Source organism: Falco naumanni, chromosome 12 (genome assembly GCF_017639655.2).
Source record: "Falco naumanni isolate bFalNau1 chromosome 12, bFalNau1.pat, whole genome shotgun sequence".
Taxonomy (NCBI): Eukaryota; Metazoa; Chordata; class Aves; order Falconiformes; family Falconidae; genus Falco; species Falco naumanni.
In genome coordinates this window covers 29,625,462-29,651,105 of record NC_054065.1, presented here as the reverse complement: position 1 = coordinate 29,651,105, position 25,644 = coordinate 29,625,462, and the positions used below count along the sequence as shown (strand labels likewise).

The 25,644-nt window shown below is 44.1% G+C and overlaps 2 protein-coding genes across 11 annotated transcripts in view; one reads left to right on the top strand and one right to left on the bottom strand.

Annotated features, from left to right (window-relative positions):
* Positions 1–366: 366 nt before the first annotated feature.
* PCARE (photoreceptor cilium actin regulator) lies at positions 367–11,163 on the bottom strand. Its single transcript, XM_040612370.1, has 2 exons — positions 7,116–11,163; positions 367–3,027 (listed from the first exon to the last, which is right to left on the bottom strand). The coding sequence occupies exons 1-2, from the start codon at positions 10,886–10,888 to the stop codon at positions 2,895–2,897; spliced, it is 3,906 nt and encodes a 1,301-aa protein (XP_040468304.1). The 5' UTR covers positions 10,889–11,163; the 3' UTR covers positions 367–2,894.
* A 7,252-nt stretch (positions 11,164–18,415) lies between these two features.
* Positions 18,416–25,644, top strand: part of CLIP4 (CAP-Gly domain containing linker protein family member 4) — a 32,655-nt gene continuing 25,426 nt past the window's right edge. For 3 of the 10 annotated variants that reach the window (XM_040611687.1, XM_040611686.1, XM_040611676.1), the window contains exons 1-4: positions 19,154–19,240; positions 20,224–20,258; positions 22,517–22,578; positions 23,161–23,307. In XM_040611687.1, coding sequence (XP_040467621.1) covers positions 23,175–23,307 — 133 coding nt within the window. In that variant the 5' untranslated portion in view covers positions 19,154–19,240; positions 20,224–20,258; positions 22,517–22,578; positions 23,161–23,174. Of the gene's footprint in view, positions 18,640–19,153; positions 19,241–20,223; positions 20,259–20,604; positions 20,730–21,088; positions 21,175–22,516; positions 22,579–23,160; positions 23,308–25,644 lie in introns of those variants that run through there. The other 7 variants (XM_040611685.1, XM_040611680.1, XM_040611683.1 and 4 more) reach the window with 7 other exon arrangements.

Here is a 25,644-nt window from a genome sequence, read left to right as displayed (position 1 = left end):
CATGCTCAAGTTAGCTGTGGTTGTACTGGGAACCTCTACTGAACTGAGTACCAAACTGCCAGGTCACTGAAGCTTAGAGCAGGGCTGGGGGGGGAGCACAGCTGCCCTGTGCTCTGCTCTGTCAGTGCCCAGGCTGCATCTTGTAGCCTAAAAAAAAAGGTGTATTTGCTTAATGGAAATGCAACCTCATTTAATTGATGTACCAGTAAAACACAAGACAAGCTTGTGCTGGGGTGGGGAAGAATGAAGCAAACGGACTTTTTATAGCACAGGGCACTAGGTAGTGCACCAAGAAGGAATCAATAGCGTAACATTGGGCTGAGATTTAAGCTGGTTGTATACAGAATGCAACAGGGATCAAATTCATACTCTGCATATAAAACCTGTGATTTATTTACATGAATAAAAAAGAAATCTTAAAGTTGAGTACAGTCTTATAAAACAGTTGTATTCATGAAAAATGGAAGTTTTATCCAAAAAACTTGTTAAAAAAAAAAGTGGTGAGCCAAACTATAATTTCCTGCATACTATAGTTAATCTCATGCTTGCAATACAAATTGAAGGTAAACACCTTATTTGCAAGAGTCCTGTACATTAACTGTACCAAAGAGAATGTTAGCTATATGTAGTCATGAGTCCACATTACAAACTTGTAGTCACTCCTGGAGACGCTCTGTTTCTTGAATACAAGGCTCAGTTTGCTGCAGCATCAGAGTCCTTCGGCAGCTGCAGGTGGGGTTGTGTTTGCAATGAGGTTCCTGATGACCAGGGCCTTAGTCAAAGCAGGGAGAGATGCTGTGGCAGGGTGCCAGCTCGTGTTCCACATCTTCAGGGGAGTCTGGTTTTTGAGGAAAGATGCTTTGGCTGACTCCATGTCCAGCTAACACACATGTGAGTAGGCTTCCATCTTGATTGCTGAGTGTTGTTCCACGTGCTACTGTAGCTCTTGCACCACAGAGTTTGGTGCTTGGGGGATATAAATAAATGCTTTCTCTCATCACTCATCATGGGTGCTGGGAATTTCAGCACGAAACCATAAAGAGATAAAAGGATTGTAGTAGCTGAGCAGAACTGTCCTCCCACTCTTACGTTTTCATCTTCAAAGCTACATTAAGGCACACAAGGTGCAGGTTTTCTGCTGCCAGATTTCTGGTTTGTTTCAGTTCTGGGTGGTTACTGCCAGCAGAACAGACAAACCCAAAACACATGCAGAAATGTATTTGTATTTTTATGCAGTAGGGAGAGAACTACACTTCTGATGAGGGGGAAGATGGCCTGCAGAGTTTGCCCTGCTGATGATCTTTGCAGTATCTCCCTGGTGATTTTCCAACTTGATAGGGGATGGTGCATCTGCCTGTGTGGTTACAAGGTGGCTCTGTTGACATCTCCTAGCTGCTCACTGTGGCTATGGCTGCTTTGCCACCTCAAGCTCACAAACCCCTGACAGTCCACAGCATCTATTCACTGAGTTTCTTTATATATTCTTAATATTCAAACCCACCTTAAACTTAACAATTAAGGTTACCTTGTGTCTGTGGTGTAAAATGGCACAGAATTTATTGAAGGATGGTTGTGATTAAGGCACTAGGCTAAATCTCAGGAGTTCAGTATCCAAAGGCATCCCTTGTACAGCATAAGATGAGCCTTAGTTCCCATGTCATGAAGGTGGGGAGGAAGGGTCAAAAACTCTGTGTGAACGTGAAGTGCCCAGATACCACCACTGTGAAAACTGTAGGAAAAATTGAAACTGTTCCTATCAAAATAGGACTACAAATAGTTTGCTTGTTTTTTTCCTGGATCTTGTTCTGTGCTGAAGTTGTATGTGAAAACACATAAAATCAAATTAATTAAAATTGCATTAATTAGAAGTTGCATCTCAATTGTGATGATAAATTAGTTAGATGAGCAAGATCCAGTAAATTCTCAAACTGTATTCCAGTGGGTGCTGTAAAAGCCTAGGATTAATTGACTGTAAATAACTCGTGTTTTTGTTACAAGAATCTGTCTAGAATTTTCAGTGAAATTACAATAAATCCCCTCAAACTGCATATATCAGAAAGAATATAAACAGGATTCTCTATGGTAACATTCTCTTCTTTTAAAAAAAAAAAAAAAAAAACGTGTCCTTAGGTGCTTCAGGATTTACAATGTTGTTTGATTGGGCTATTACAAAACTACTCTAATAAGGATTAAGCCTTGTACCCTGGAAGCTAGAGGTGATGAGATTATGTGATAATCAAAGGTGATTTAGAAGATCAAAGCCTTTCTGAGGGAGTAAGATCCCTAATTTTATTCCTTTAAAAGGGGTTATTTTTTTTAATTTGTGTTTGACCTTATTCCCTCTCTGATTGAGAAGGAATTTATTGATAAATACCTAGTGTAAAGATGTGGCTTTGCTGAAGCCGTTGATGTTTTTCCAATAAAACTCAATTAATTCAGGATTTTACCTCCCCCCCTGGAAATGTCACAGCAGCCACTTTTTACATAACTGAAACTGTGATGCCTCCTGAATGAATAACATGTCAAATAGTGATAAATTCTGATAGTTTTTGAACTCCTCTATCTAAACAGGGAAACAAAGGACTTGGATACAGATCCTGTCTTTTCAAACCAATTTGCCTCAGACATGCCCAGTTCCAAAGCATTTCTTTTGCTCAGTGTAGATCTTTGAGTTAAACCATGAAATGCAGTCCGAAGGAGAAACAGCTGGGTACTGCTCTGCTGATATTTTGTTAGCTTGTTGGGGCCAGTCTGTGTTTTCAGATGCAATCCCGTTGTGTTGTTTCCTTGTGAGAAAAACACAAAGCCACCTTTTGGAGGCCTGGGAAAGGTGCTTCCTCCCTCCAGGGCCTCTGGCCTTGCTCATGCCTCTGCCTTCATGGGTGCTTCTGCTGTTACTCCCTCTGCAGCCCCTGGCCCACGACGTAGAGTTCGGGGTGGGAAGCGGATCTGTTGGACTCCTTGATTTCAGGAACACAAGGGCTGTTGTTCCAAGTGTCGCTTGCTTTTCTAGGGCTCTCCTCCCAGCTGCAGAAGTAAAGATGCTTAAGTCAAAGAGCTAATGAATCATGACTTTTTAAACCAGCACTGATTAGGCCACATTAACCCATGAAGCTCGAACCCATGCTGCACGATACTATTGTCATTCCCTGTCTCCTCCTCTATACATGCTCTTTATATGCGCCATCCGGATTTTATTCTTGTGATGCAAATGCACTGTACTGTCCCTCCCAAAACTCTCCTGGGAAGCAAGGAAACATTTTGTATATTTAACAGGGGATCAGTGTGAATCTGGGTTCACTCAGATCTGTTCCTATCTGCAAGTGAAAAGTCTTGTTCCATACTCCGCTGGAGGAAAGGCCTTACCTCTCTTAGGCCTCTGCTTAAGGTGGTTACAGTGGTGTCTCGGTATGCCAGCATGATGGGGGGGGGGGGGGGGGGGGGGGGGTATTCTGGTGGGATCAGTCTGCCACACAGGAAGACTGTGACACAGAATGTGTAAATGATGTTCCTGAGGTCACGCTGGCAGTCTCCAGGGTCACAGGGACTTTATGATTCAAGACTGATTATAGCAGAGGAACTAGTCAGAAATATCTCACGCCATGAGCTTTTGTGCTGAAATCTGCCCTGTGTTGCTGTAACTAATTCAGGTGGTTTAAGCTCGACATGGGGAAATATCCCAGAGTTATCTGGGAATTATTACTGTATTTTAAAGGACATAAACTGCTAAACTGAATTAGCTTTCGACTACAGGCAAGCTGTTATGCTCCTATTCTGACTGCTAGGACTTCAATGGTTTGAACTGCTGAATGAAGAGGTTCATGATGCATGACCAGTCATGAAACTAATGCAGATACAAATACCCCTTAGTTGCAGGAGGTCTCACTTGGGCGACTTGCTTTGGGCGTGATTCAGTCAACCTAATCTATTCTCAAGCTCTCCTTGAACAGGCAATAGTGTTTAATCTCTCTCTGCTCTACCTTGGGAGATTAGCAGTCGCAATGAAATATTATTTTGTTTAACTGCATGCACAGAAATCCTATTACAGATTAACAGGATTTCTATGAGCAGAGCAATTATACACGTTAGGTCTTGATAAGATGTCAATAACTGCTGATTGCTATCAAATGACCAAACCTAGAAACCAGCAAAGTTAGCTCAGTCTGTTGATCCACAGGCTGTCCAAGTGAGAACCAGTTGTACTGACTTGAGCACCGAAACCTGAAACGGAGGCTCTTGTCCAGGTACCCTAAGCCTAAATGCAAAAGCTTTAGCTCCAGTTAGGGCTAATGATGTTTTGAGTCCTGATACTCCTTACAGCATGGGATGGGCAGGAGGCATGCTTGGGAAACAAATGCCTTTCGCTTTCTAGGGGAGCAGTGAGTGTGCAGGAGACACGCAGATCTGCGCACAGCACTGACATTTAATGCCCGGCAGTGCTAGCTAGCAAAATGAGATGGAAGTCCGCCTTTTTTTTTTTTTTTTTTTTTTTTTTTGCTTCTGCTAAAACGGGGTGGGTGGGAGAGGGAACTCAGCTGCCTGATGAGGAACATGCTGCTTGTATAAGCTCCTGCTGTATTATCTTTAGCAATCTGCTTCTCAGCAAATGGATGTTTTAATTGGGCATGGAAAAAGTAGGGGGATATATCCCAGAGTTTGGGAGCGTGAAAGAAACTGGCTTAACTCACTGATTTTCAACATGTTTTACCTATGAAAGAGTGATGCTATTGCAAGTTTGACTCTTCCCCCTTCCTCCTGTGATTAGTGCTTGAAGCTGCTAATAACACACAAGGCCCCTCCCCCCGGACCAAAACAAAGGCATTGTTATATTTGGAGAGCAGAAGTAGAGTGAGGGAAGGAATGAAGGAAAGGAGACTGACAGCTGGGTGGAATAGCTTTTGAATTGAGACCAGATGCAAACATGGCCAGAACAAGGAGATTTAGGTAATACAACATCTGGTTTATGGAGACATTTGAAATTTTGTTCTGTCAGCTGAATGAATTGCAAAGCTGCTTCGTGAACTTGAAGGACAAAGATGGATCAGAACACGGTGGTTTATCTGTTATGACATCTGTTATAAAAGCAGGGGTCAGCATCTGTGCACAGGGATGTGGTGCTCACAGCTGTGGCAACCACTCTGGTTCTCAGTGGGAGGAGATGACCAGCAGTGATGCGAGGGGCTCTCAGAGATTTTGGCACATGCCGATTCCTAAAATGGTCCTTCCCTGCCCACTGACACATTTGCTGTGGTATTTGTATTCAGTGCAAGGTCTGTAAAAGTTAACTGCAGGCAGCTTATATTAAGTGTAAGAAAACACACAGTAGCGTACTGCGTCTTAAATCAGTGCATGCAGTAACTAATGGGCTACGTTTCTCTTTTGCTTACATTGATATAAATTTGGGCTAACTCAGTAGGACTACTTTTGATGTCCATTGGTATAAATGGTAAGCTGAATTTGGCTCAGGATATATTTTGTCTTTCCAAAATGCTATATATCATAACAGTGAGATATATAATTTTTTTCATGAAAGGGATGATTTTATTTACAGTGGGTTTTTTATATTACTCACTATGCTCTGACAGACTACAACAGAAAGATAATACACCCCATTGAAGCATAAATTAATTAACAATTTATAATAGACTGTTGTTAAAATCGATCCATAAAACTGCCACGGATTTTGTCTTGCAAGATTTGACATAAAGCTTATTTTGAAAACATTTAGTTTTGCTAGCAGGCACTGGGGTAGACAAAGCTGACTTTGCACAGTACGTAACAGAAAACCCAGCAACAATGTACAGGACCTTTAGGAAATGCAAAACTGTTTGTACTTCCCAGTGTTTTCTGCATGTTTTGTTCAGCACGTTCCTCTACTGCCAGTGTGGAAAACTTGGTCCTTGTTCTGTCCTTGGTGGGGGAATGCCTGGACAAGCACGACTGTCCCTGTACTCCAGCACACTGAGTGCTGGTGCACTTGCAAGGGCAATTTTATCTCCTGTTAGGGTTGGTCTTGCAACCCCTACTCATGGGTATGATTCTTGTGATTTCTGTAGCTGTTCTGTAGCAAAAGCACAAACACTCCTCACGTGAGGAAAGGTTACCTGACGAGGGCTTTAATCCTCTTGCGTAGCTTAGAGTTTAATGGACTTAAACATCCTAAGATGCTAAGAAACTAGAATAACAACACGTGGTACTCCCAGGCTGTTACACTGATCTTTGAGCATTCCCAAATACTCATTTCTGTTTCCTGGCTGGTTTTGCACTTTATTGTTTCTAAATGGTAGAGAAAATGTAAAGCTAAGCCCAGATTTTTTAAAAATGGCCACCAGTGGTTGCAAACATGGAATTGCCATGTGTTGATGCTTCAATTTCTTTAAAATGATTTTTTCAGAGCAAGAATCTGCAATAGCCGTGGGAGTTTTTTCCACTTTCAAAATGGGGCTTGGGCTGTGGACTCATCAGACTTGAAATCAGCACCTAGGTCTGAAAGCCTACACAAGAAGCTCAACATTTTGAGCTATAATTACATCCATACAGAACCTTGCCTACACATTATCTGTCCATCATTCTTGTCAGATGATTTGAAACATTATAATACTGATTTCAGCTGAACAGTTTACTGGCTTAGAGGCTGATGTTAGGAACGATACCCTTCCTCTTGGTCCAAGCCTACCTTCTTGTGGTTATTTAAAGATATTTATAACTTGAGGGTTACTTCAGAGCTGTTAAGAACTGAACATGGATGGCCTTAGCCCCCACACAAATAGAGTTCTGTGCCATGAAACCAACACTGAATTTTCCCTGGGGTGCCTGTCACAGCGGATGTGTAAGTGTAAGGCTTGAGCAAGCCATGGAAAGTTAACTCTTCCCTTTATTCAGACTAGTAGTCTACTGAAGTTTGGGGCAGGACAATAGAATATTTCAGTTGGAAGGGACCTACACCGATCATCTAGTCCAAGTACCATGTTATCTTTGCCCAGCCATCTGTTCTGCACAAGAACAGGGCCCTTTCAGGGAAATCTCTTAACGACATTAAATTCCCACCAGGAGTTTAGAAAGCCAACGCAGTGCTTTACTTCTGCTTTCTTGGTCTGAAGTGGAAAGTTTCTTACCTTGCTTGGTGAAGCGCGGGTTCGCTGCCAGTCATTACGGGAGCTGGGAGACGAAACTGGACCCCTGGTCGTCGGTCAGAGAAACTTCTCCTCACGAATGGCTGAGGATTGGCAGCACTCAGGGAGAGCTTTCTGGTCCGGTCTTGAGGTTGCTGGAAAAACAGACTGCTCTTTTGGGAAAGTGGTGAAGCTTCAGGCTGGCTGGCCACCTCTGCAGTGGGTTTGGTGGGTACCGCTGGAGGTCTGGCTTCAAATAAGGAAGAGGTGGCTGGGCAGAATATTGAACGGACATTGCTGGTCCTCTTGGAGGAGGAGAGCTGGTGCTCGTCCCCAGCCTCCAGCCCAGCTCTCAGCCCCTTGTAGGAGCAGGATGGGGAGGCTGGTGGGGAGGGGGCAGTGGGGAATGGAGGGGGGCTGGCATCTTGACGGTAGGCTGGGGAGCCCAGCAACCGGCGTGGTGTTGACGAGTTTTGCTTGTGCCCCATGGGAGGGCTGAGTGGATTTCGCTGAGGTGGCGGAGAGGGCAGCTTCTTCTGTGAGGGTGGGCTGGGCACCCTGGGGCTAGAGGGGGGGCTGGGTTTCCTCTGCATGGTGGGTGAGCTCGTTTGTGGGCTGCTAAAAGCCTGCAGAGAGTGTCTGTTGTGTGTTGGGGGGTTGAAAAGCCGCTTCTCAGTTAGTGGAGAGGAAGGAGGAGTTCTTGTTGGGGAGACCCTCCTGGCAAACACTGAGCCTTTTTCGTTTCTCCTGAGCGAATCAGCAGAACCGTGCTTCTGGTATTGCACTGAAGTTGCAGGTGAATTGGGCTCTTTGCTCTCTGAGCTGTTGCTGTGTGGGATTGAAACCCCACTGGGATTTTGAAGAGGAATAATTTTATGGGTTTGCTTGTACAAATCCTCAGCCTCTTTTCTCTGGGTTGCCAGTATCTCCTCCGGGCTAGGGACATGCACGTTGGTAGGGTTCAGCTCCCGAGGGTACCTCTGCAGTTTCTCATCCCCTGCTCCAGTATTTCTTACACCTTTATTAGAAATGACACTGGGGCCGCTGATATTTTTACTTGGCAACAAGTCAATGGACTGAAGGGAGGCTTTCATTTTTGGGGAAACTTGTGATCTCTTAGTAGCACGAAATTCTGTTTTGGGAGGCTTTTTGGCATCTTCTGAAGAGTTTCCCTCTATTCTTGCAGTTTCTTCACACTCAGAAAAGTCTAAAGAAGTGTCCGTTAACATTTCAGGTGGTGGTGGTGGCAGGTTCTCAATGTCTTCATCAGTCTCTTCTTTTGTGTCTTTCTTGCTTAATTCTGCAGCTGGTGCAGGAGGAAAGGCATGTGGAAAGCTAGAAGAAACTCCACTAGTGTTTGAAGGGTTTGTGTCTTCTACTGGTGAAATACGATGCTTAAGATTTAAAGGTGCCAGGCCTCCCTGAAAGGGAATGGTGGGTGGGATGACTGGAAGCCCAAATTTTCTGATGCACTTTATTGGTCCTAAAGATCCTAAAGGTGAGGCTTTTACAAGACCATCAGCAGGACTGAATGTTTCAATAAGCTTTTTGACAGACTGTCGGGAGACACAGCTGCTGCCATTGAGCATTTGTGCTCCAGGAGGCTCCTTTTCTTTTCCTCCTGATGTCTCCTGGGTGGGCTTAGTAGCTCTTAAAGGATTCCTGCCCTTTTTTTCATCCAGTTGATGGGCAGGGTTTTGATCAACCATAAACGAAGGGACTTTATCCTGGTTAGGCAGGATGCTGAAATTTTTTGAGAGGCACGCCTTCAGTTTGCTAGAGGACCTAGATGTAAATTGCTCATCCTGCAAATAAGGTGCTGTTCTTGATTTCCAAGGTTCCACATTGTTATCTGTATCCTTTCCATAAAACATTTCCAGCCTCTTGCTGAGCTCTTTTTGAGTTCTCTGAAGCTCTAGGAGGGTCGGGTCCTCTCCCTGGCTTCTGAGAGACTCCTCTGACCTGGACCGTTGTTGTTTCCTGAAGGTTTTCTGGCTGCCCGTTGCCGTACTGGGCCTTGTTGTCAGGACCTCTTTTCCGCTCTCATCCTCTATCCATTCTTTACGCCTGGATTTAGCTGGGACGAACTTGATTTTTTCACTGATGGCATCTTTCATCTTCATAATAATTTCCTCTGTCTCTGTGTTCTCCGTCCTCTTGATGGACTGCCTCTGTGTGTTATCAGTGACTGTAGGCAAAGACAGGGACCTCCTTGGCAGAGCATCCTTCCCCATTTCTGACAAACTTGTATTGTCGTCATCTTCCTCCAGGGTGCTCTCTTCATCGTCGTCAACATCATCATCAGAAGGAAAATCTGTTGATTCACAGATTTTGAAATGTTCACCTTTCTGAGTAGAGTCAGAGTGGAAGGAGTTACGGAAATGGCTTTTGCTCAAGCTTGCATATTGGTGTATGGTAGAAATGCCTTCTGGTACTCCACCCTGACCAGAAGTCCCTTCCCTGCTCCGCACAGGTGAATAAAATATATCTTTAAAATGTCTTTCAAGTGCACAGTCATGGGATGCAGCTGTGCCTGGTGACACTTTCCCATCACGCATGTGCTCCGCTTTTCTGGTGTGCTCTTGGGACAGATGTCCATGCCCACAGGAATCACAGCTTGCTTGTCCTCCATGCTGGCTGAGAGCACTGAACTCTTTGAGGGACTCATTGTCCACCCCAATGCCACTGTCCTCAGAATACAGAGTCCTGTCATCACCGTGGGACTGAGAGGATCCCACTGTTGAGGCTTCAAGCAGCCTTACTGTCCGTAGCAGGTGCTCATCGAAGCACTGCTTTGCTTTCAGTTTTCCTTCCAAGTTACTTGCAGCAGACCGCAGGTAGCTGCATGTCTCCTGCAGGGCATCTGAGGTGAGGGAGGCCAGCGTCCCGCTCAGCAACTGCATTTTATTGACCGTGTACTGCAGTAGTTGTTGCAGAAGATCAGGGTGCTCCTTCAAATCACCTTTTTCTGCTGGCCATGCCAGATTCCCACCTACATCTTTGAGAAGATTTTCCCCATCATTAGCAATTTCTTCCAAGAGCTGGTTGATTTCATTGAAGCGAAGCACGAGAAAGCTTACCATCTGCTGTAGGAAGAGCTGAGTTTGGGTAGCCTCGGTGGCCATGTGGATTATAGTTTCATACTTGGAGAGGTTGGGATTTAAGTAGGCATATGCACTCTGATGAGCCTTAACCAGCAATTCTGGGAAATCTACTTTTTTCTCTGTCTCGCACAGGGCCAAAATGGACTTTTCTTTAATTTTGCTAGGTCGATGTTGCTTTGCCAGCTTATGGGGTTTTTGCTTCTTTCCTTTCTTTGGGATGTGCTTTGCATTGCTTTCATTCTTGTCATCCCAAATGAAAGCGGATGCTTCTGATTCACAAGAGCTTTGCTTTCTGATCTGTATGGCCTCAGTGATGTGTTTTTGAGACTCAATCAGTTCAGACATAACGATTTCAGCATCTGTGGCTGTCCTCTCAATTCTCTTGTCTTCCCTGGAAATCTGGGAATCTGAATGAGCCTGGGAAGATAACTGCAAATTATCACTCTTGTCCTGTTCTGATAGTTTGTCCTCCTTTTCTCGCAGATAGTCATTCCCCTGGATCCCATATTGGTGGAATTCATCAGTATTGTAGCAAGATGAACCTTTAACTAGCAGAGGAATTCCTTTATCTCCTGGATCAATACGCAAAATACTTCTGGGTTTATTCAAAGCCTTAAGACCACTTCTTGCAATAGTATTAGCAATCTCACTGTGAGAAGGTGTGCAGCCCATCCTTTCTCTTTGGCTTTATTTTTTATTAAAAATCCAGATGAACTAGGGAAAACACAGCAAAGAATCAAACTCACTGTTTCATCCCGAACTGCAGACTGGCCTGTTTCTCATAAGTTTTCCATCATGATTCCAGTTTTGTCATCAGTTTTCATTGTTGTTTGCCTTGAAATCTCACGTGCTTACTGCCTAGGAGCTGCTCTTGAAGTTGTGCACTGTTCCACCGTACATTCCAACTCGGGTTTTTTGTCTTTGATTCAAAAAAGGGAGTGTGAACGCTCTGCTGGGTTTAGAGCTAATGGATTAAGGACTTATGTGCCTCACTTCTGTCTTGACAGATGTCCACTACAAATAAGATTTTAAGCTCATTAGGGTAAGCAGGCACCAGCCAGTCAGCACCCATGTTGTATTTATAAAGGCAGATTTTTTTCTGCACTATATTGGGAAGCAAAAGAACTTGGTACCTGTCCCTCCTTTTTTCCCTTGTTGCAAAAAAAATAGCATACAGTTGAACTCAGAGATTGAAAGGGGGAGACTGCATTTGGAAGATGAAACTGTTTGAACAGGTGCATAAATTCCATTAGATTCTCCTTAACCAAGAGAAATGTGACCTTGACCAAGTACATACCACTGAAGAGTACAAGACACAAAATAAAATGGGTTAGAGATGTCTGTTAGGCTTCTGCCTTGAGGATCTTCAAAATTTTCCCCTACTTGCCCATGACAAGCCATTTACTTTTTTCTTCTCAGACTTCCAAAAAAGATTTTGAAAGTATTTTTTTCTCTTCTAGGTAGCTTCCCAACCTGAACATCCAAACTGTACAATAACAATATTTGTAGAATAAGTTTTGTGTATGTTGTTAAGATGGTGTCTGCATCTAGTGGATCTAAACTTAAAATTTCAGATTAAAACCAAATTAAATGAAAACTCATTTTTTCCTTCCTCTGAGTGTCTTGGGATGAAGTTTGAAGTCACGAAAGTGACTTGCTTACCTTTATTTCTTTTACATTGGCCAGGGCTTAGTTCTCTTAACTGAGAGACTTTATGGGTTAAAACTCTTAAGAAAAAAGGTAACAAATCAAAAATATATAGAAAATTTTTTTTTAAAAATACCCAAACTGTTCATTGGATAACTTCTGAAGTCAGAACAGAATAATACACTCTGAAAGAGAAATTGCAGAAGCCGAAGTAGGAGTTGAATGAAGCAGAAGATATTTATCTTTTCCAAGTATTTGTTTATAAAGGGCAGTATGTGGGTGAGGGTGATAATAGCAATCAACCATGATTTCCCTCTTCATTACTCAGACTGGCCTAAATAGATTAATCTTTTAATTTCCAGATGCAGCTTTTCTAGTGAAGGTGGCCGCTTCTCAGTGTCGCAAAGGCTGCCGATAACAGTGGCCAACTCCACCACTGGCTGGAAGCCTACTGTTTCTTTCTAGCACTGTGATTTCAAACTGCATTGTCATGGGTATTTCCTCTGATTCCCCAAAATCTTTGCATGCTTCCAAGCCTATAAAACATTCTCAGAGTTTAAAGAACTGCTTACATGATTCGTTCCTTGGTGCTGGACTGCAATAGCTGAATATCTTTGCATGGGAAGTTGTTAATTCTCTGTAGCCTTTTTGTTCAAATCTCCTTTTCTGTTCCACAGGGGGAGTAAGATGGCCTTGCTTTGCATGGGACAAGGCATGACAGCGATTGCCAGGAAAATTTTTAAAACTCACTGTGCTTTCTCTAAAGTAATTCTTTTGGAACACATGAATTGTACCTAATATACATGATGGCATAGTCATTTTCCTCAGTGCTTTTCTGGAAAGCATCAGGCAATTACTCCTTGGCTTTGCTTCTTGCAAGTCATGTAGCTCACGCTGTAGCTGCTCCTGTGTCTCACCACGGTGTGCATTCCCTTTTAGGCATGTATCTTACGTGTTTGAAGTGGAGAAATGGAGCAGATTTGGGCAGCTGCTTCATCCTAGTGATCCTAATGGTCAAGATGCAGCCCTCCACAATAAATCAAGGAAAACACACAGAAGCCAGCCTTAGTGCCCTTCCTCTGTTTGCAGTGGGAGTTGAGAGACACCTTTTTGTCGTCACCTAATATTTGTGCTATAAAATCTCTTGTGACTTTGGTTCAAAAAGCAGCTCCAACAGTTCCGTTATTTGCACTGGGAATTCTGACAATCAGCTCCATGTGAGTTGATCATTGTATTTGGGAAGTTTTCTTTACTTTTTCCTTTGATTTTACAGTCATGTCACTTTTGTTTTGTCTAATTGTTTTTCTCACCATGCATTAACATCTTACAGGAAATACATGTGTAGTTTAAAAAATGCTAAATCGTGGTTTATGATTATTTATTATGTAGTCATTTATTATTTTAAATATTAATAATAATCCAATATTCAATTTATTTATTATTAAATAGAGATCTGGGGTCATAGAAAATGCATTTTAACGTGGTATCTATTTTATCTGAACTTTAATTGCAGTTTGCATGCACATGCAATATGACTATTTAATGTGTCAAATTTTTTAGCTTTTGTGTGAGAGCAGGAACTTTCATGAGCCTGTTTTGAACCTCTTATGAAACTTCATTTTTCTCATCAATATTCTTGTTACTAAGTAGCTGATATATTGCTTTGCATGTCTGAGGCACTTCAGAAAAAAACAAATGCTTTACCTCATGGAAAATGCTAAGGGAAATGCTTTGTCTCGTGGTTGTGCAACAAGAGAAGATAAAATGGATAAGTTAGGTAGAAGAGAATGTCAATGAGGAGAATGACAAGGAATTATTTTTGAGTGTAAGGGGATTAGATGAATTTGTAATCTGTAATTTATGATTGCTAGATGTTGATATTGCTCCTAGTACAGTTACTATAGTAATGTGTTTTGGTTTACGATGGTACTGTTTGCAGAACACAAGTTGAAAAGGAAGCAGTTGGCCGTGTCAAAGTAGATGCTCAAGTGTTGTTCTATGTGTACATTCTGACTTGAGCGATTTTACAAGTACCCCAGATGAACACAGAGCTGTGTTTGAGGAACAGACCTTAGGAAAGGACAAAAAATCAAATACTTAAGGATTAAAGGAGGCTTCCCCTTGCGTGTGGATTCTGTGTAAATTGCCTTTGCTCTTCCGTTCATGTACTTTCTTCCTACTGTTCAAATTGGCAGTATTCCCATTTTGAGGGAGCTGCCTGGTCACGTAGTATTCCTCTAGGGAAGAATTTAAATGTTCAAACCCTGTCAGATGTGGTGCAATAGTTGATGAAAATCAAAGACTAGTCCAAAAGCGGCACTGTAAGTGCCCTAGGAAAGGCAAGAGTAAGGCCTGCACCTGGACGGAGATGTGTGGTCCTCAGAGCCCAAAGGTGTTACCGATGCCATAACCATGGGATGGATTTTAGGGTCTTACGAAGGAAGAGTCACTTGTTTCACACTGAAATTTCATACAACTTTTAAGCTTATGTTACTAGCTTAAAAACTATGGAAACAAGGAAAAATGATGATGAGGGATTACTTTTGAGAGGTTGTGGATTTTAAAAGGGGAATGTGCATAAATGCTCATACCTTAAAAATTTAAGGTTTGTATTTGTGGATGACTTCTGGGGAAACTGAATTTCTGCTCACTGAGGAATTATGGAGAGCTTAAGTGATAACAACAACTTTACGGATCTATTTTACTCTGAAAGAAACCTGCTTTTTCTTCTTTTGTATCAGCAAGTTGAATACAACCAGGGAGCTGTTCATGCTACTGTCCTAGATATCAGTAAATAAATAAGAAATCACTGCTTTTTATTTCAGCTTCTCCTGCAGAGCTGACGCTGTTTTGGGAGATGGAGTAGATTCTCTCCTTTCTGCAATCACTAACAGAAATACTTGCAAAGCTTCACCCTGTTTCCCCTGTTGAAACCTGTTAACAATAGTAAGGAATAGGAATATCATGGTTTGAAGCAAATCTAGTTGCAAAGCATGAAGTGAAACCAGTGAGTCTATATGGAGCCTTTATTGGTGATGATGGTGCAAGTGAAAGACAAAATTCATTTTGATTCTGGGTCAAGGCTGAACTTTTCAGAACTGGCTGTCTGAAGCTCAGCTTGTGCCTTCTCTTTTTCTGATCTCTAAGTAAATTGCTTCAGATCGATTGCATGAGGCAATAAATGAGATCTCAATGTTTCCAACAACCTGTTTTGCAAAACCAAAGCCTTTTGTTTTAATCAGCAACAGGACAAGAAAAAACAGTTTTTGCAGACAGGTAGGAAACCCATTTCCTTCTCCAGCAAAAAATACTTTTAAAATGAATTAACAGAGGAAGAAATGTAAGTAGAAAATTAAAGAGAGTAGTTTTGGGGGGATTTGCCTGCACACAGCTGTTGGTACACTCCTATGATCCAAAGGAGTTGAAAAAACTTGTATGACCACTTGAGGTCAGCAGTAATTTTGTGAGATATATTTCCGTTTTGACTATTCTTTTTCATGTGTGTATTCTGGTCACTTAGTCAGTTTCTCTTTGCTAAGAAATCCACGGGTATGTAAAAGCTTGCTATCTGTTGTAACTAATACATCCACCATGGGAATCAATGGCCAAGACAGTGACTGCCAAAAGGTTAAGAGTTAGGACTAAGAATTGTGTGAAACAGCATAAAGCTGTTACATAAGCATAAAGCAGTATAGCTTTCCAGAGTTAGGCAAATCTAGAAAATTGAAAGGGGACAGTCCCATTACCCTAGGCAGTAGTTACATCAGTTCTCACAAGTGGAAGCAGGTTTGCGGTTGTGGAGCAATTTCAAGGAAAGCAAGTTCCTGACAGGTCAGGGACTGGCAATGTAACAGGCAGGCAGGCAGTGGCCTCTCTCACTTCTAGTGGAAGGTGACAGTGTTCATTTGGGATCGAGAAGTGAGCTCCCGGTGATTTGTGCTTCTGAAAAATACCCCAAGACGCTATAGAAAAGAGTGCAGCTATTTAGCCTCATGCCTCTTCCAGTTCCCTGTGGCTTCCCTCCCCTAAAGAACCTCAGGTTTTCCCTGATAATTGAGATAAAGATGGCATTCCTCCTGGCTTCCTCTCACCGTGTCTCAAACCACAGCGTGTGCCCTGGTAGCTGTGTGAAACCCCATCACACATGCAGGCAGCCTGGAGTGTGGCAGCTGCTGCTCGGCAGCGAGGTTTGCTGGCGCAGCTGTCCTGGCGCACGTGTGTGTGGAACAGGCGTTTACTCTGGACAGAAGATGATCTCCTTCCACTGCCTGGGCACTGCTGAGAGAAGAGCCGAGTGGCTTTTGGTGAAGTGCTAGGCTCGAGGCTGTGGGTGCAGAAGTGGTGGATGTGATCTGAGGAACTGGGAGCTGGAGTGCCCAGCAGGAACTGGAAAAGGCAATTTGCACAGCGGGGCACTGGTGGATGCTTGGAGGGAGGAAGGGTGGCATGTCCCTTTGGAAATAATGGGCAGGGCTGGAAAGACTGACAGTGACTGGCTGCCTTTTTTGTACGAGGGAAATGTCCTGACTGCAGGTGGATACACAGCTTCCTTGTTTCACACCCAGCTCTGAGGAGTGCCCCTGGAGTATCCACCATCTTTTGAATGTGCTTGCTGTCCGGCAGCGCACGGGAAGTGATATGTAAGTATCACTGAAACTTTCAGAACCTCTCTGCTACCCTAATCCTTGCTCTAGAGTGGCTCTACTTGAAGCTGCACCATTAGCCATTGAAAGAATTCCTTTCCTCTGACATATAGATTTGTGAAGGGACTGGCTAGTCATGCCCTATTTCTGCCCAAAGGAGAAGCAAGCAGGGAAATAATATTTTCGTTAGAACAGGCTTGTTGCTCACAAGCATTGTTTCCCCATTTTCCTCCTGAGATGGTCAGAGCTGCTGCAGCCCATTGTTTTGAGTTCTGCAGGTGCTCAGCCCCTTTGCTACCCATGGCAGCGCCAAATGAGTCACACAGCATAGGCTGAACAGACTTTTATTTAGACTAACACCCTGGCACGTAGGAATGGCTGAAAAAGATACTGTGAAAAGGTACAGCATGAGGTTTCAAGATTTTTTTATTTTTAAGAACTGCATTGCAAAGCCCAGGAGTGGAAGCCAGGACAGGCAGGGGTTTTGTCAGGCAATGGTGGCCAGCCTCCTTTGTGGCTGCAGCACTAAGCCACAGGATTTACTCAGAGCTAAAATGTTAGGGTTTTTGCCTTTATTGCTCCAACCAGGAGGTTCTAGAACCTGAGATGCTTTGTTAGGTGCTTGCTTTACCTTTCTAGCATAAAATTATTCACACAGTTTTATTTTTATATTCAACATTACCTTTGAATTCACACACCATTTTCCATGGTTTATGGCAGATGGCAACCATACCCTCTGTCTCAGCTTTCATTCTGCTGCATTAGACAATCCGTGCTCTGGTAACCTCCTAAAATACTGTTCTTTTCCTCGACTGTGCTAGCAGATCATCCCTGGACATGCTAATTAGCTACCTCTCACTGAGGAAGGGTAGTCACCACCATGTGCAGTCTCCCAAGGAGATGGCAGAACCTGCTGGCATGAACACTTCCCTGCCACCGCTCTCCAGTTACACGTCATAAGATAAGTGTTTGCTTTTTATGCTGTTGCATTGTGTTGGCAATGATGTTCATTGCATAGCTGTCGGCTACAATCACATCTTTCTCTTCTGCAGTGACTTCCATATGATGATCCCATACATCAATCATATTAGTTAATTCCTTTTTAACCGCAGTTCGTTTTTTTTCCCCATCTCATCAATTTTCTGGTTTTCCTGCCAAAATAACTAAAGGGAAATATGAAACAAAGATTAATTCCAAGAATAATACTCCAGGATGTCATCAGTAACCTCCCTCAGTCTAGTACTTTCATTCAACTCTACTTGACACCATTTCTCCCTGTGCTTGCACTTGAGCTCCATTGAAGTTCTCCTAAATTCTAGTCTTCTCCAGAATTGGTAATAATTTCCATTTCAGGCACTTCACTAAAATCCATTAATCAGTATCAGCCATAAAATATTTCCTGTGCCCAGAATCTCAAGCATCTCAAAAAAGGCAGACATCAACTGCCACTGCTAAGCTGACGTTGAATCTGGCTTACATCCATGTCTTTGGTTACACTTCAACCCCTTCTTCTAAAGTACCTGTGAGGTAAAAAGAGCAGGCAGCAGGTTAAATTTTTTCTTTGCTTTTACAAAGGACAGCAGATTTCTAACAAATAGATGAGTTATCTTAGCTTCTCTCGAGCTAGTGGGTATCGTGTTTACTGTTACAACTGCAAGTCCGTGTTCCCCTTCTTTCAGTTTTCAGATCTTTGGGATCGGAGAGCACTTGCAGCTCTGGACTTTCCCAGTACTTCCCCTGAGGTAATTTCCACTTGCCAGCCCCCTTATTTGTCCTGCCTTCCCCCTCCAACTGGTATCATCACTGGGAAAACAATAACTACCTGACTATAAACGTCAGTTCTATTTCCTTAATAGTGACTGAGCATCAAAATTCAGCACGGCTTGTCGGAGTCTTTATCCAGGCCAGATTCCCCTCGAGCAGCCTGGGCTCGACCTGTAGGAAGCCGGGTTTGGCACGGCATGGGTTTATAGAAATCACTCCTTGGCTGTGGCTGTCCATCATCCCTCCTGGGCGGGGGCTGTCCATCAGCTGCGCGGCGCTGGATAAGCAGCCCCTGCCCGGCCGAAAGGTCACCCTGGGAGCTGCTACTTTGGTTCCTCCGGTCGGTCACTGGGATAGCGGGGAAGCCAGGTACCCGAGTCCCGGGCTCCGAGCCGGAGGTGCCCACGCGTGCCCTGAAGCAAGCCCCCTTGACACGGCCGTGGGTGCACAAGCACGTTACGGCTCGGTGCTGCAGGCAGCGCCGCCCCCCAGCCCCTGCGCTCGGGGCCGTGCCCCGCACCTTCCCCCGCCGGCCGCGCCGCGTCCCTGCCGGTCCCCGGGCCCGCGGCCGGGGACTGTCCCGGCGGGGGGCGGCGGGCTGCAGCCCCCGCGGGCCCAACAGCCTCTCCAGGCTGTGTTTGACGGGGGTGCGCTCGGAAACGCCTCCTGCAGGGCGCTGGGGCGAGCTACCGGCTCATCTCCGCTTAGGAGAGGTGCGGGGAGCTCCGCAGGCCGCGCCGCCCGCCTCGCTGCTGCCCTCGCCTCGGCGCTGCCGTAACAGCGCCGCCATCACCGGAGGGGGGCGCTGCCGGGCGAGAGGGGCGGGGCGGGCCGGGCCGGGGGACGCTGTCCGCCGATAGGCCGGTGGGCGGGGACGGGCGGAGCGGGGGCGGGGGCCTCGGCCTGTCTCGGCTCCGTCAGTGCGGGTGGGCGCGGGAGGCCCCGGAGCGCCCCTCGGCGCGGGGAGCAGGTAGGGCGGAGGGAAGCGGGTGGGGGGAGCTGCGGCCCCGTACCGCCCGCAGGGCCGCGGCCCGGCGGCCTCCCCGCGCTCTCCCTGCGTGCGGAGTGGCGGCGTGGGAGCCGCCGCAGCGGGCGGGCCGCGACCGGCCCTGGCCCCGATCCCCCGCCGCCGCGGCGGCTGCGGGCGCACGCGTACCTGAGGGGGCCCCTGGGCGGCCCGGGGCCGCGCAGGGCGGGAGGCCCCTGTGGGGAACGGCGGGGCAGGGGTGCGGTACCGGCCGCCCCGGCGCGCTGAGGCGGCGGCTGGGAGCCCCGCCGGTAGCCGGCGCTTTCCGTGAGGTGAGGGGTGGGGGTGGGGTACGGCGGGGGGCCGTGAGCCCGCGGCCGGAGCCCACCTGGGCGGCTCTGCGGGCTGAGCTCGCCTCAGACTTACAGTTTCTCAACCCGGGGTGCCCTGTTGCCAGAGGGCCCCGCACGCCGCTGGGGAAAGCGGTCTGGAGCGCCCCGGTGTGCGGGGAGCGGGGCTGCCGCGGGGCAGCAGGGACGCGCTGCCCGGGGCTCGCTCCGCGGCGGCGACTTTCCCTTCCTGAGCGCATGTCGGTGCGCGGTAGGGAGTGCCTTACGCGGGGGTGTTGGCAGCGGCAGCACCGCGCTGGTGACAGGGGATTTCACAAGTTCTGCTGTCAGAGCCCTAGCACCGTGTCTCACCACTCGAAACGCTTCTGCAATTTGCAAGTTTTCTATAGCATTTGCAGGAAAACTTTGTGCTTGAACACAAATAGAAGCTTACAAGCTCTGGAGTACGTGATAAAGTTGGATCCTGTATTATACATTTTTTTTTTTTTTTAAATGCAGAGGTAGCCTACGTTTCTCTGTAGCGTGTGGCTATCAGGAAACCTGTAGTTGCTCATCCATTTGTCAGCATGTGCACCTGATGACTCCTGTAAGTTTTTGTATTTTTTTTTCCAATGATATTTCTATTTTTTTTTTCAGATTCAGTTTAGAAGAGCAAATATGGCTGGCAAATAGTAAGTATGATACTCTCTGCTGTGCTAAACTGTGCTGAATGGTAGTTTGGCAATGCTGCGAGCAGGAGAATTCTGTCCTTTGTTTCATTGAATTTCTCCTAACCGTTTCTTTCCATCGGTCTGAACTTATTTTACTCGTGTAAGGAAATCATTGCTCTTTTGGAAGATTTTCCATTCCATGTCCCCAGGTCTTCTCACCTCAGTCTGTATGTCTTGGATATGATGAGTACCTCAGGCAGTTGTGTTTTTGCTCATAACAGGAGTCATTATGAGGACAATGTCTGTTTGTTTTCTCCCTTTCTTTGAAGTAGTTTTCAACCTTCTGCTCTCCTTTTGCCTTTCCAGGTATGTGTGTGATGTTAAGTGGCTGTGATGTTCTTACACCTGAGCTAGCAGTCTCTGGAGGTAGTCATGGGTGCAGAACATGTTGTTGCCTTGACATTGCATGGTTCAGTCCTGTGTCATGACATGGTAATATATTTCTAGATCCAGTTTAAAATCCCACGGTGTATGGGTGTGCATGCTTAGGTCAGGGGGTGCTGGCACTCGTGTGAACACGTGAAGCCATTCTTTACGCAGTTCGGTCGGCACGTGTATTGTAGCACTCAGGTCTTCACGTCACCTGCCCGACAACATGGGTTGTTTCCCTGCCTGCTTTGCTTTGGTAATTTGTGTGCTGAATTCTTCCCAGTCACGTGACGGATTGTATTCTCTCCTCTGGCCCCTCGGAGTAAAAGGTGCCCTGGATACCTGTGAACACACGGGTTCTGTTCTATTGTGTCTGCTTGTCTGTGTGCAATAAACAGTCCTTTTTTTGTATTAATTTTCAGATGTCTATGTTGATTTCTAGTTCCAGCAACTTCTGTCATCGTGCTTTACAAATCTCACCTCTTCCTATTAACATCTGTTCCGTCAGGTCTGGCTACTTTTCATTGTGTGTGTTTTGTTTCCTCAGTATGGTAGTGGCAGTACTGTGCTAAAAGCTTTTAATTCTTTTCCTGTCCTAAATGAACAGGTTCAACTATAATCTCTTCTATAGTCACACATATTACTTGTTCCTTTGTGAGAGTGTCTGATGTGCGACTTGTGAAAAATGGTTTTGGATTTATGTGTTTTACAAAGCTTTGTTTTGTTTTGTTTAGACATAGCCTCTGAACAAATACCAAATGGTGGCAAATTTGTATCACTGTTGCCCTACTAAGGAGACTTAATTAGTGACTTGCAGCTTAAGAAACTTTCTAGTCCCCCGCGCAAGAAAGTCATTACTGTCTTGTACATGATGTTTTTGATGACCTTAAAGCCATTCAAAATGTAAACTCTTAACTTTTCCTTACTGGATGAAAATAATAATTGAAATAATTAGTGATATTTTTGTCCTTGTTGAATCTAGAACACTTAAGCCAACGCAGTTTGGTAATGCTGTGGGAAGAAATAGTCCTGCCCTTCCCAGTAGCCTCCCTGATCTTCCCTTTGTGCCAGCACATTTGTATAGCTTTATAAGACTGCAGAAATAAAATACTTGGAGAAGCAGCAGCATGTTTTGTGTGGATCTCTTTTCCAAATTGAGGACAGGATGAGCTGTGTGTGGTGTTCAAGAAGAGGAGGTTTTAGTTTATTCAATATCCTTCATTATTAGCATCTGTAATCCACTGCTAAAATGCCTTTTATATTAGAATGTAGATTATGTGATGTTCCTAAATAGTGTGATGAATTTATTTGGAGAAATACTAGAATAAATCTATTCACGTAGCTTTGTTGTATGTAAGATACATGAAAAAAAATTGAAGTCTCAAGAACTGACTGCTTTATTATTTTTCCTGTTTACTCGTGTATAGATTAAATGTAATAAACCCAAAACGTGCCCTGAAGCTCCATGAATTCTTTCTGTCAAGCAAACTGGCTAAAAAAATTCCAGAGTAAAAACCACTGTATAGCAATCCCCAGAATAAAGGTTTAGGTTGATTACTAGAAGCAGTGCTTTTGCCCCGAGTATTTAGCTATGCAAATTCAAGATGCAGAATTGCATTTGTTCAGCTGTGAGATGTAGTCTCCAACAGTGCAATAATGCCAGTTTCAATTAAGAGTAATGATTTTCATTATTTTGTTACTGAGTTTACCCCAGTAGATGTCTTACAAGGGGCAGCCAGTTCTCCATTGATCTTAGCATGTGAACTGTAGCTAGAAGGTAGCTTGGCCTGGTTGTTTGAAAGTGTCGCCTTAACTCTGTACAGCCATTTAGTCTTTCTTCTCTCTCCTAGGTTGCTCTAAGGCCTGAAAAGTTGACTGGAAACAACACCAGGGCGGAGGTGACAACACTGTGGTACGTATGCTATTTTAAAACATAGAGGGGGGAAGCTGGGAAAGGAGCTGATCCGGAATCATGAGTCCAGGAGTGAATCACTCGGTAATGAGTTGGCTGCAGCTTTGTGTGGGAGGATTAAAGTGCTGGGAATTTTAAAAGAGGAGAAGGCGCCAGCTGGTAGCACGTTCTTGCTTGTGGTGAAGGAAAGGAGTATGCATGCAGAGTATGAGGGCAGGTACTTGGTGCTTTGCATTTTCATAAAGCTGTAAAACACACTAATCCATTCATCACCACTGTGTAGTTGGTAATTTTAGCATTATTATTTTCGTTACTACTCGAGTGGAAAACTGGGGAGAATCACCATGGTTCTCATTAACAACATGTAAGTTCAGTGACAAAGTCAAAACTAGAAGCTGGCTGTCCTTGTTGCCATACCCTACTAGCTTTTACTAATTAACTTTATTAGTTTGTAATAATGTAATGGTAGTAATAGTTTAGGTTTGCAAAAAGGGAAGTTTTTAGTCTCATTGCACCTTACTACGATAGAACTAACGCCGAGTATTTCTAATGAAGTTATTTATTTTTTTTTTCTTCCTAAAGTGGCTTTCTAGAAGATGACCATAGAGGATCTCCCAGAACCTTCTTTAGGAGGAGAGTCCCTCATTGAAAGGGAACGGTTCTTGCTCCCAAACTCTGAAACATCTGTTACTTTTTCTGTTGCTGCAGCACCAATGCCTTCAGACTGTGGTATGTACTTTTAACAGAAATGAATTTGTGATCAGCAGAGAATAAATTTGAATAATAAATTTTAAGAAAAGCTATCAACAGCTATGATTTTTTTTCCTCGTTTCTTCTCTGTGTGTGTGTGGTCAGGTGTCTTTAGGATTTTTACATCTCAATGTAGAACAGGGTTTTGTGTTAAGATGTAAAATTGCAGTATTGGAATGTAGTTAAGCATCTACATCACATTAAAACCAGTAGAGTTAGGCTTTTTCTCATGCTTTCAGTATGTACGAAATAGACTATAGGGTGATATTCCAGTTGGAAGTGTGGATGTTTGTTGTGGTAAGGACTGTCAAACGAGTGTTAGAAAATTATAGCAAGTGTTGGTGATCAGCTTTTGAAATCATGTTGAATTGTCTTCACGTGTACAAATTATAGCAATATTTTAAACAGGGTATGTAATATTATAAACTGTCACTGTAGGTAAGTATCTTCATGGATAGGTACAATTATAATGCCTTTGAATATTGCAGAACACGTTAATAGCATCTATATCTCTTAAAAATTACTGCCTTGCCCTCCGTTTCTCCCATGCACTGATTACATATATTTTTCCTGAATACAGTTGATTACGGTACGTGTCCTGTCTTTGAGAGACTCGGCAGTCTTGAGACCCATTTGATGAGTTAGCACAGCTGGAAATTTAAGAGTTCCACATGAATGTGTGTCTTTACATCCTTTAGTCCTGTTCTCAATACTTGTCCATCCTATTCCACTCTAAAGTGCTGCCATAATTTATTCCATTCTGCCTTGCATTTGTCCTTCTTCAAACATGGTTGGGTCCTGATCTCTTCTAATAACACTGTGATATCACTCCTGTCTGTCCTACTTGGTCTGTGCCTACTCATTGAATAAAAAAAAATCATTTTATGGGTCGCTGTCACCTGTGTAATGGTAATATTACTGAATCTGAGTAAAGAAGGTTAAGCCCCAACAAAGATTCTGGGTCGTTACATAAAGTGCATTTATTTTTCCTTAACGGAGCCGAGCACCGTAATCGGTGCATGGGAAAGGCGGAGGTGGAGAAAGTAATGTTTTGAGGTATCTAGATGCCATTGTCATCCCTTCCAGGAACTTTTTGTTTCAACAATTTTTCTGTAACATTTTATTGGTGTGCAAGTACTGTGATCCCCTGTTAAGCACTTACGGTGGTTGTTATTAGTACTTCATATATTCTTGGGGTTTTACGCTAGCGTGCTGATCAGCTCTTGGAGTTGATTTCTGATCTATCATTTGGTTCAGGTTCATAGCTAGGAAACTTCCTGCTAGAGTAAGAATCATGCATGTTGCACCAGACCATTAATCTTGTTAGCTAGTCATCTGTTTCCTTGATAGCTTTCAGCAATAGATCAACTGCTTTATGCAGAAGTTAACTGCTAGTAGATAAATCGGTAGATTTGTGTCGCTGCATGGGCCGTAGATGAGATGCACACTTTGGTTTTTTTGGGTTTGCTTTTTTGATATACTAGGTGCAAATAAAAATTCATGTCAAGTATCAGCGCAGTTGTTCTCCTCTCTGTTCTTGTTGAATCAAGGCAATGGAGGTAGCCGGGAAGCGAGCTCCATGTGGGCTTTTGTCTGTTAAGCGGTCTGCTGTTTTTGAGGAAAGGTGATGGTAGTTTATACCGTGTCATACGCCCAGATGGCTGATGCTCTATTTTGCTTAACCTGTGTGTCTGTTCTGAGAGCTTTGTATCTGTGATTGATGCAAGCTGACATTGTACATTTATTTGAGAACTTTTAAAAAGGCAACTCCCCGATAGCTGCAGTGAGGGTAAAAGTTCAGTGTTTTCCATGGTTCAGTCATTTGCTGATGGCAGTAGGTTCTGCTTCCATTCCCTCTGCTATTAGCCATTGCTATCTGGATTCTTTCATGTAACTTTCTAGAGTTGGAAGAAATTCCTCAAATGTAAAATACAGTATGTGTATATACATGCACACACATATACCCGTAAGAAAGATGAAATATCATGCTTTAATAATAAGGTGGTTTTTCCACCTCTGCTTTGGGTTGCTTGAAGCAACTTGAGGCTTAAAATCTTAAAATATGGAGTTTTTTGGGTTTGGGGGTTTTTTTTTTCCTTCCTTTCTTCTTTTTCCTGATCTTGGTGTGGTGGCTTAATTTTAAAGGTGTTTGTTACCTGCAGCTGCCACCAGCTGGGTTTATACATTCATGAAATATCTGAAAATAATGGAGGACATGGAATGCCTGCCAGGTTTGTGGCTGTGTTTGTATTTTGGTATATTTTCTGTAAATTCTGATGGAAGAAGGAGGAAGAGACATGTTTTGTAGCATATGGA